The sequence below is a fragment of the Oryctolagus cuniculus genome (assembly GCF_964237555.1).
Source record: "Oryctolagus cuniculus chromosome 17 unlocalized genomic scaffold, mOryCun1.1 SUPER_17_unloc_1, whole genome shotgun sequence".
Classification (NCBI taxonomy): domain Eukaryota; kingdom Metazoa; phylum Chordata; class Mammalia; order Lagomorpha; family Leporidae; genus Oryctolagus; species Oryctolagus cuniculus.
Window position 1 is genome coordinate 2,747,608 of NW_027208202.1, and position 10,630 is coordinate 2,758,237.

At 47.7% G+C, this 10,630-nt stretch overlaps 1 protein-coding gene and 1 long non-coding RNA gene across 4 annotated transcripts in view; one reads left to right on the plus strand and one right to left on the minus strand.

Moving 5' to 3' along the window:
- LOC127488997 (uncharacterized) overlaps window positions 1-3,734 on the minus strand; it is a 39,170-nt gene extending 35,436 nt beyond the window's left edge. The window contains exon 1 of one of the 3 annotated variants that reach the window (XR_011385758.1): window positions 3,104-3,734. This is a non-coding gene — a long non-coding RNA (uncharacterized lncRNA). Of the gene's footprint in view, window positions 1-3,095 lie in introns of all 3 variants that reach the window. The other 2 variants (XR_011385760.1, XR_011385759.1) reach the window with 2 other exon arrangements.
- A 49-nt stretch (window positions 3,735-3,783) lies between these two features.
- Window positions 3,784-9,925, plus strand: LOC138847865 (DNA repair protein RAD51 homolog 3-like; the record flags this gene model as incomplete). The annotated part of the gene is made up of 2 exons (XM_070067658.1): window positions 3,784-3,931; window positions 9,609-9,925. Coding segments are annotated over 2 exons (411 nt in total), but the record flags the coding sequence as incomplete, so codon positions are not given.
- Window positions 9,926-10,630: the final 705 nt, after the last annotated feature.

Consider the following 10,630-nt stretch of genomic DNA (forward strand, 5'->3'; position numbering starts at 1 on the left):
GAGAGAAAGAGAGAAAGAGAGAGAGAGAGAAAGAGAGAGAGAGAGAAAAGTCTTCCTTTTTCCGTTGGTTCACCCCCCCAAATGGCCACTACGGCTGGCACGCTGCACCGATCCGAAGACAGGAGCCAGGTGCTTCCTTCCGGTCTCCCATGCGGGTGCAGGACCCAAGCATTTGGGCCATCCTCCACTGCACTCCCGGGCCACAGCAGAGAGCTGGACCAGAAGAGGAACAACTGGGACAGAATCCGGCGCCCCGACCAGGACTAGAACCCGGGGTGCCAGCGCCACAGGCAGAGAATTAGACTAGTGAGCTGCAGCACCGGCCTGTTTATTTTTTGAATTATTTTTAGATATTTTTATTTATCACATCTGGTGTTGTGGCATAGGAGGTAAAACCCATTGTCTGTGACACCAGCATCACATATGGACACCCGTGTTCATGTCTCAGCTGTTCCATTTCTGATCCAAGTCCCTGCTAATGGCCTGAGAAAAGCAGTGGAAGATGGCCCAAGTGTTTGGGCTTCTGTCAGTCACCCACATGGGAGACCGGATGAAGCTCCTGGCTTCAGCCTGGCCCAGTCCTGGCCATTGTGGCCATCTGGAGAGAGAACCAGCATATGGAAGATATCTCTCTCTCCCTCTCTGTCACTCTGTTTTTCAAAATAAATTTTTTTAAATGATTTATTTACTCGAAAGGCAGAGCGACAGAGAAGCAGAGGCAGAGAGAAAAAGAGAAACATCTTCCATCTGCTGGTTCACTCTCCAAAATGGCCGCAATGGTCAGAGCTGAGCCCATCTGAAGCCAGGAGCTTCTTCCGGGTCTCCCAAGTGGGTATAGGGGCCCACGGACTTGGGCCATCTTCTACTATTTTCCCAGGCCATAGCAGAGAGCTGAATTGGAAGTGGAGCAGCCGGGACTTGAACAGGCACACAAAAAGGATGCAGGTACTGCAGGTGGCAGCCTCACCCTCCATGCCACAGTGCCAGGCAACTCAAAATAATTTTAAACAGCCAGGGCTGAGCTCAACTGAAGCCAGGAGCCTGGAACTCCCTCAAGGTCTCCCAATTGGGTGGCAGTGGCCCATGTACTTGGACCATCATCTACCTCTTTCCCAGGTGCATTATCAGGAAGCTGGATCAAAAATGAAGCGGTGTCACAGGGCTGACCCTAACCTCAAATTGCAAAAGACAGGGGCTGGCACTGTGGCACAAAGGTTAACACCCTGGCCTGAAGCCCGGTATCCCATATGGGTGCCAATTCTAGTCCTGGCTGCTCCTCTTCCGATCCAGCTCTCTGCTATGGCCTGGGAAAGCAGTAGAAAAATGGTTCAAGTCCTTGAGTCCCTACACCCACATGGGAGACCCAGAGGAAGCTCCTGACTCCTGGCTTTGCATTGGCGCAGCTACGGCCATTGCAGCCAATTGGGTGGTGAACCAGCAGATGGAAGACCTCTCTCTCTGTCTCTTCCTTTCTCTGTAGCTCTGTCTTTCAAATAAATAAAATAAATCTTTTTTTTGACAGGCACAGTGTACAGTGAGAGAGAGAGACAGAGAGAAAAGTCTTCCTTTGCCATTGGTTCACCCCACAGTGGCCGCTGTGGCTGGTGCGCTGTGGCGGGCGCACTGCGCTGATCCAAAGCCAGGAGCCAGGTGCTTCTCCTGATCTCCCATGTGGGTACAGGGCCCAAGGACTTAGGCCATCCTCCACTGCACTCCCGGACCACAGCAGAGAGCTGGACAGGAAGAGGAGCAACCGGGACAGAATCTGGTGCCCCGACTGGGACTAGAACCCAGCGTGCTGGCGCTGCAGGTGGAGGATTAGCCTATTGAGCTGCAGCGCCAGCCAAAATAAATCTTAAAAAAAAAAAAGACAATAAAAACATTTCTGAGCAGCTAAATTATCCAGCTTATGACTATCTGAAAACTTTTAATGTTTACATTTTACTCCACAGTACCTTAATGCTTACTTAACAGACAACGATTTAAATGACTCACCAGTTAAATAATTCAACCCTTCCCTCTCTAAAGAAATTTGGAGAAAACTGACAATACAGAAAGGTGCACATTCCATATTTATCCCCTAGTTTTGCTTAGTTTCAGGTGCCTAGCTTCATAAACCTGGATGTCAGTTTGAAAGCTGAGTAAACTGCATCAAAGAAACTTTAAGAATTATCTTGGACATGGTAGTCGGTACAGGCAACTCAAGGACCAGAGAATGTTATTAGCACCTAACTGTATAGCTGATGGCAGAATCCACAAGTTTCTTAAGTCTCCACTGCTGATGAAATAAAATTCTAAATATGACCAATTCCACTGAGCATGACCAAGCTAACAGAAGAGCTATCGCTGAATGTGGTAACACCATCTTTTCTTCACCCAGGAACCAGGTTGCATAAGCATGAATTTCCTGGAGGACAACACTTAAGTAATGCCCAGTGAGTGCCCAGGCATAGATCATATTAGAAGTACAGCAATGTTCTGAGCGCCAAGCCACGTTTGGAGCAGTCTGGCAGCCTTTCTGGGGTCTCCTACACTGGGTACAAACTGAGCAGGCTCTCCTGCCGTCAGTCCCCCTGCCTCTGCCCCGCCGCGCCCCTTAGGAGGGGCTCAACGTCTGGAGGCAGCTCGGGGTAATAAAAAACGATACTAGGTTTGAATTTTGGCTTTGAGAAAAACTGTTCTGGGCCTTGAGGCCCGAGCTCTGTTCCGGCGGAATGCCTATGAGCATTTACATGTATGGGATTTGTTCATGTGCTCCGCATAAGCTGGTTCCTTCTTTAGCTCCTGAGAACTTGAAGGGCTCTGATTTATAATATTTCAGGAGGTCCTTTAAGCCGACAGCAAGTCAGAGTGAGGAATCCAGGCAACAAGTAGGGTACAGGTTACTCCACTAAAAAAGCCAGCTGTGCTTCCTGGACAAGGAGAGACTCTTACAAGGCATCTTTCAAATTTCCTTCCATTTTCCCTGGAGTTCTGTGTTTTCCAAGTGGCCATTTCCACAGCTTGAACACCCCTTCCCAACTCTCACAGAACAGGAGCGTTCCAGCACAGGCCAGCCCCTCCCTCTCAGAACCCCAGAAACCCCGGGCTCTTACGTGCTTACTTTTCCAGCTATCTTCTTGAACTAGGCAGGCCGTGAAGCTCTGACGGTCTCAGAAACCCCCAAACGCCAGGCCCGACTCGCGGGAAGGTGTCGGCGGGTGGGTGACGGGCCCGGACGCCGAGCGTTTCCCCCAGCGGCGGTGGGGGGCTGGCCCACAATCCTTTGCGAGGGCGGGAAGTCTGGGGGGCAGGCTGGGGGTGTGGACGGCTGGTGAGGAGAGCCAAGAGCCTTGCACCCTAACGGCACACTGGTTAGTCTTTCTATGGCTGTTTCCTGGACTTTCCATTCCAAACGTCCAGTTACCGGTCAGTGTACCCTCATTTTCCCACTGCTCCCATTCGGGGAGATCATTTCTATAAAATGACCCAGCCTTCCATGAGACAGGCCAGGGCGAAGGCGAGGAAATGTGTGCAGAGCCCACTGGGCCTGGCTGTCCACCCTACGGTCTAAATCCATTTTTAAGTCATAATATACGTCTGATTAGGAAACCACACACGAGATTTGGAGGAATCGCAGTGGAAATGCCGCGGATGCGAACGTTGGCACATCTTCACACGGCCGCGAAGGCCAGACCCGCAAGCGGCCAGGCCGCAGACCCGCCCCCTCCGCGCGTTGCGTGTGACGTCACATGCACGCCCGTCTCTGGGCGCGAGTTTCTGCGGTCCGAAGTATAGCCCCACCCTGCGCGCGCGGAGGGGCCGTGTTTTGAAATGCAGCGGGGTTTAGCGAGTTTTCCGCTGTCGCCGGCGGTGCGCGTGAAGCTGGTGACTGCGGGCTTCCAGACGGCTGAGGAGCTCCTGGAAGTGAAGCCTTCGGAGCTCAGCAAAGGTAACTGCTGAGGTGGCGACGCGCTGGCCGCTGGCTGTCGGAGCCGCCCGCGGCGGGGTGCTCCCGCCTGCAAGGCTGATGCAGCCCAGGCTCCGCCGCCACGTCTCTCCGCCCCTCATGGCCACGTTTAGGCCGAGAAACACTTTCTTGACTCCGCTTAACAGTTGTCTGGTCACACGAATTGTGGCTGCTTTCTTTGTCTTAGCGCCTCCTGGATGAGTTGAGGATTCTCTCATGCCCAAAAGAACGCTTTTACTAGGATTTTGTGCAATATGCAGATGAGAGAGCCGGTCTCTTGTTTTGAAGAGGTTAAATGACTTTTCATAACTAGGTTAGGAACTAGTGGAGACAGAACGGGAAACTAGAAAGACTACCTAATCCTTTTTTTTTTTTTTTTTTGACAGGCAGAGTGGACAGTGAGAGAGGGAGAAAGGTCTCCTTTGCCGTTGGTTCACCCTCCAATGGCCGCCACGGCCGGCGCACCACGCTGATCCAAAAGCAGGAGCCAGGTGCTCCTCCTGGTCTCCCATGGGGTGCAGGACCCAAGCACTTGGGCCATCCTCCACTGCACTCCCGGACCACAGCAGAGAGCTGGCCTGGAAGAGGAGCAACCGGGACAGAATCCGGCGCCCGGACCAGGACTAGAATCTGGTGTGCTGGTGCCGCTAGGCGGAGGATTAGCCTGTTGAGCTGCCTGCTGGCCCAAGACTAGCTAATCTTATTCTCCGCTCCAAAATTCCAAGGATGAGAATTCTTTGAGACATGTAGGATTCGTGTAGGTAGAGCCACTGAATGAGAAAAGAAGTAGAAAGAAGACACCCCTTGTGTAATTCACTGAAAAGACTAAAACCTTACATTCTGAGCGCCGTGGTTGTATGTATTGGAGGGAACCACTGCATCCTGTAATGCTCTCGCTGTGCATATTGCAATATGGGATGCCCAGACCTGCGCATCTCCATGGAAGAAGATGAAACAGACTTCAAGCTAATGCCCTTAACAGTGGGAGATAAGGTTTCAGTTTACCACTGAACAATAACTTGTAGACCCAACCTTAACTATTTAAGTAGTCATCCCACAGACTGTGTCCCCTAAAGTTTGATGGGCTCTTTTTCTTTCAATAAATAGGGTTTCCGAAGAAGAAATGAGAGACCCAGTAATAATTACTAGCAATTATTGATTGTTTTGGATGACATTGGTATTTATCAAGCCTTTTTTTTTTTAATGTTTACTTACTTGAGAGGCAGAGTTACAGAGAGAAGGAGACACAGAGAGGTCTTCCATCCGCTGATTTACTCCCCAAATGGCCACAATGGCCGGAGCTGGGCTGATCTGAAGCCTGGAGCCTCTTTTGGGTCTCTCCTGTGGGTGCAGGGGCCTAAGCACCTGGGCCATCCTCTGCTGCCTTCCCAGGCTGTAGCAGAGAGATTGGAAAAGGAGCAGCTGGGACTAGAACCAGTGCCCATATGGGATGCTGGTGCTGCAGGTGGATGCTTTAACCTACTGTGCCACAATGCTGGCCCCTTACCAAGATTTTTACGTGCATTGTTTTCATTTTTATTTTACAAAAGAAAAAAATGTGAGGTACAAAAATTTAACATAGTAAGTGGTGCAGTCAGGATTTACAATGTGAACAATCTGACTTAAACGTGCTTTTTCTTGGGCATCAACTTTATTTGAAAAAGAGAGGAGGCTGGCATTGTGGCATAGCAGGTTAGGCCACAGCTTGAGATGCCAGCATTCTATATGGTCACCAGTTCCAGACCTGGCTACTCCACTTAACAATTTAGCCCCCTGCTAATGTGCCTGGGAAAGCAGTGGAAGATGGCCCAAGTGTTTGGACCCCTGCACCCACATGGGAGACCAAATGAAGCTCCTGGCTTTGGTCTGTCACAGCCCCAGCTGTTGTGGCCATTTTGGGAGTGAACCAGCAGACAGATTTCTTTCTAACTCTTTCAAGTAAAAAAAAATTTTTTTTGACAGGCAGAGTCAGACAGTGAGAGAGAGAGAGAGAGAGAGAGAGAAAGGTCTTCCTTCCATTGGTTCACCCCCCCAAATGGCTGCTACGGCCAACGAGCTGAGTCGAACTGAAGCCAGGAGCCAGGTGTTTCCTCTTGGTCTCCCGTGCAGGTGCAGGGCCCAAGCACTTGGGCCATCCTCTACTGCCTTCCCGGGCCACAGCAGAGAGCTGGACTGGAAGAAGAGCAACCGGGACTAGAACCTGGGGTACCAGCACCACAGGCAGAGGATTAGCCAAGTGAGCTGCAGCGCTGGCGAAAAATAATTTTTTTTTAAAGTAAGTTATTCCAACTATTGGTTCACTCCTCAAACACTTTCGTCAGTCAGGACTGGGCCAGGCTGAAGTCAGTAACCTGGATTCAGTCTGAATCTCTTATGTGGGTGGCAGGGGCCCAAGTACGTGAGCCATCACTGGCCACCTCCCAAGATGTGCATAAGCAGGAAGCAGAATTGGAAGCTGAGCTGCACTCAAACTCAGGGACTCCAATTTGGGATGCAGGTGTCTCAGGTGGTGGCTTAACCTGCTATGTTACCACTCTGGCCCCACTGTTACCTTTTCTTACTACCAAAATTATAGTTCATATACTTAAGTCAGTCACTGATTTATCAAACTGACATGATGCCAGACTCACCATTGTTTGTTTCTGTAGCATCTTTTCTGTTTTCAGGCCACATTGTCAAATAGAAATGAAACCGTGTAGTTGAGGAGAATAAATATAATGTTAAAAATATTTGTGCATTGGGGCCGGCGTCGTGGCACAGTAGGTTAATCCTTTGCCTGCGGCGCTGGTATCCCATATGGGCACCAGTTCTGGTCCCAGCTGCTCCACTTCCAATCCAGCTCTCTGCTATGGCCTGGGAATGCAGTAAAAGATGGGCCAGGTCCTTGGGTCCCTGCACCAATGTGGGAGACCTGGAAGGAGCGCCTGGCTCCTGGCTTTGGATTGGTGCAGCTCCAGCCGTTGCAGCTATTCAGGGAGTGAACCTCAGAAGGAAGGCCTTTCTGTCTCTCCCTCTCACTGTCTGTAACTCTACCTCTCAAATAAAAATGAATAAAATCTTTAAAAAAAATTTGTGCATTGAATAATTGTTCTCATTAAAAGTTTGGAGTGATTTAGGAGTTTATTTAAAAAAATTTTTTTTGAGTTACAGAGAGAAAGGGAGAGACAGAGATCTTCTATCTGCTGGTTCACTCTCCAAATGGCTGCAATGGCTGGGGCTGGGCCTTGCCAAAGCCAGGAGCCTGGAATTCCATCCTGGTCTTCAAGTGGGTGGTAAGGACCTGAACACTTTGGCTGTCTTCCGCTGCTTTCCCAGGTTCATTAGCAGGGAGCTGGAGCTAGATCAGAAGTGGAGCAGCCTGGATTAACCCAGTGCACTTATAGGATGTTGGCATCGTAGGTGGAGGCTTAACCTGCTGTGCCACGATGTCAGCCCCCGCCATGAAATGAAATTTTTATATCAATGTTTCCATGAAAAGTTCTTTTGAATAATACAAGGCAGGGAGGCACAGTGTTGTGACACAGTGGGTTGAGCCACTGCTTGCATTGTTAGAACACAAGTTTAAGTCCTTAATGCTCTGCTGCTCCAACTCCCTGCCCTTTTTTTTTAAAGATTTATTTATTTATTTGAAAGGCAGAGTTACAGAGAGGCAGAGGGAGAAAGGAGAGAGAAAGAGAAGTCTTCCATCCACTGGATCACTCCCCAGTAGGCCACAAAGGCCAGAGCTGAGCTTCTTCCACATCTCCTACGTGGTTGCAGGGGCCCAAGCAGTTGAGCCATCTTTCATTGCTTTCCCAGGCCATAGCAGAGAGCTGGATTGGAAGTGGAGCATTTGGGGCTTGAACCAGCGCCCATGCAGATGCCAGCACTGTAGGTGGCAGCTTTACCTGCTAGGCCACAGCATTGGCCCCAAGACGGGACTCTTAAATGGAAGTGACTGAAATACGCTTTGTACCTTCAAAATAGAAGGAACTGCTCTGACTGCAGGAGATGTGTCCCAGTTTTGTCCAGATTACCTGAACACTGTCTGTTTTTCTGAAGGGAATTTAAATATCTTCTACACTGCTAGCCACACTACTTTTTTTTTTGAAAGGCAGAGTTACAGAAAGAGAGAGAAAGAGAGCACGTACCATCTGCTGGTTCACTCCCCAAATGGCTTTCCTAAGCCATTATCAGGGAGCTAGATCAGAAGTGGAGCAGCTGGGTCTTGAACTGGCACCCATGTGGGATGCTGGCATTGCAGGCAGTTTTGCCTGCCACAATGCTGACATGTATTTTTTTTTAAAAGATTTATTTATTTATTTGAAAGTCAGAGTTACACGGAGAGAGAAGGAGGGGCAGAGAGGGAGAGAGAGACAGAGAGGTCCTCTATCCACTGGTGCTGGCCACAATGGCCGGAGCTGCACTGATCTGAAGCCAGGAGCCAGGACCTTCTTCCAGGTCTCCTACGAGGGCACAGGGGACCAAGGACCTGGCCATCTTCTACTGCTTTCCCAGGCTATAGCAGAGAGCTGGACCAGAAGTGTAGTAGCCGGGACTTGAACAGGCATCTGTCTGTAGGGGATGCCGGCACTGCAGGTGGCAACTTCATCTGCCACGCCACAGCACTGGCCCTGACATGTACTTCTTAAAGTTATACTTTGTTTTAGGAAGTTAAAGAAGTCATTCATCCTTGTTTGAAAAAGCATATGTATATTTTATGAGAGCAAGATAGTGGTGGCTTCATAAGAGACAGTGAAAGTACAATTTACTTCTATGTCCTTTATTTTCATTTTATTTGAAAGGCAGAGAGACAGAGGGCTTCCATCTTCTGGTTCACTCCCCAAATACCCTCAATAGCGGGGCCTGGGTCAGGCTGAAACAAGGACTAGGAACTCAGTCTAGGTCTTCCATGAGGGTGGCAAGGACCCAAGTACTTAAGCCATCACCACCACTTCCAAGGGTGCACACTAATCAGAAGCTGGAATAGGGAGTAGAGCCCAGACTTGAAACCAGGCACTCTGAACTGGAACACAGGTCTCTTAACCACCGTGCCAAATACCTACCTGTTTCTACTTCTGAGATGCTTTTGTGGATACTCAGCTATAACTTCTTTTAATTTTGTTTCTGAGGTAATAAATATTTATGTGATGACTAATAAAACAGATGCCTTTATTAAAATGAAGAAGTAAAAAGTTAATAGTAGATAGTTAAGATGTTACTTTTTTTCAAGATTTATTTCTTTGAAAGGTGGAATTAGAGAAAGAAAGAGAGAGAGAGAGAAAAAAATCTTCCATCCACTGGTTCACTCCCTGAATGATTACCATGACCGAGGCTGGGCCAGGCTAAAGCCAAGAGCCAGGAGCTTCTTCTAGGTCTCCCACAAGGATGCAGGGGCCCAAGCACCTGGGACATCTCTCACTGCTTTCCCAGCTGCATTAGCTGGAAGCTGGATCAGAAGTGCAGCAACTGGGACTTGAACTGGCATCCATGTGGAATACCATCACAGGCATTAACCAGCTACTTCTCAACACTGGTCCAAGATGTTAGATTTTTACGGTTTCTTTGTACTCTACTCATAGCATCAGTGTTATCTAAAAATCAAGATTAGTGAAACCCATTATGTGTTAGACTGTTTTAAATTTCTGAAGTCAGTATTTTTTTCTTATTTTCATTTCAGAAGTTGGGATATCTAAAGAGGAAGCCTTAGAAACTCTGCAAATTATAAGAAGAGAATGTCCTACAAATAAACCAAGATATGCTGGTACATCTGAGTCAGGCAAGAAGTGTACAGCATTGGTACTTCTTGAACAGGAGCATACCCAGAGCTTCATAATTACCTTCTGTTCAGCAGTAGGTAATATTCTTGGGGGTGGAATACCCTTAATGAAAACAACAGAAATTTGTGGTGCACCAGGTGTTGGAAAAACACAATTATGGTAAAATAAAATGTTCCCCTCTGAAGGGTGGGCTTAATAAACATTGATTAAGACAGTTGTTCTGTGGGTTTACTATTGGGAGACTCCTGTGTGAGTGTTTCAAGCGAAAACCAGTTTACCATTTGTGTTACTTCAGTGCCCCATCTTGATAAATTGATGTAGTTATCTTACAGGAAATATTTCCTTGAAACTTTGTAGTATGGTCATTAGGATAAATGTGCAGTCTTTTACTTTATTCACTTCTTAAAATATAGTTGAAAGTCAATTGTTTGAAAGTAAATTAATGTATAATAAGAAAAGAAGAGAAGCTGTAAAAACCATTAAAAAGTCCATAATTGTGCTTTTATAGGCATATCTCCACCTTAATCCAAGCATATTCATATATGAGCATATCTGGGGCCATGGAGAAACAGCTGTCTGTTACTCTGGAGAGTATAAAAATATTTTCATTCATTTATTTTAGCAATACTAAATAATAATTATCTGGAGTTTGGTTATCATGATAAAGATTTGGTGATTTGATGTAATTGTCTTAACAGCATGCAGCTGGCAGTGGATGTGCAGCTATCAGAATGTTTTGGAGGAGTAGCAGGTGAAGCAGTTTTATTGATACAGAGGGAAGTTTTATGGTTGATAGAGTGGTAGAGCTTGCTACTTCACCTAATAGCAGGAGCACACATGGAAGAGGGTAAGTTAGCAAAATGGCCCCCTTTTTTTCTGTACAATAAAAGTAATTTACATTTTTGCCCATCACAGACCTCAG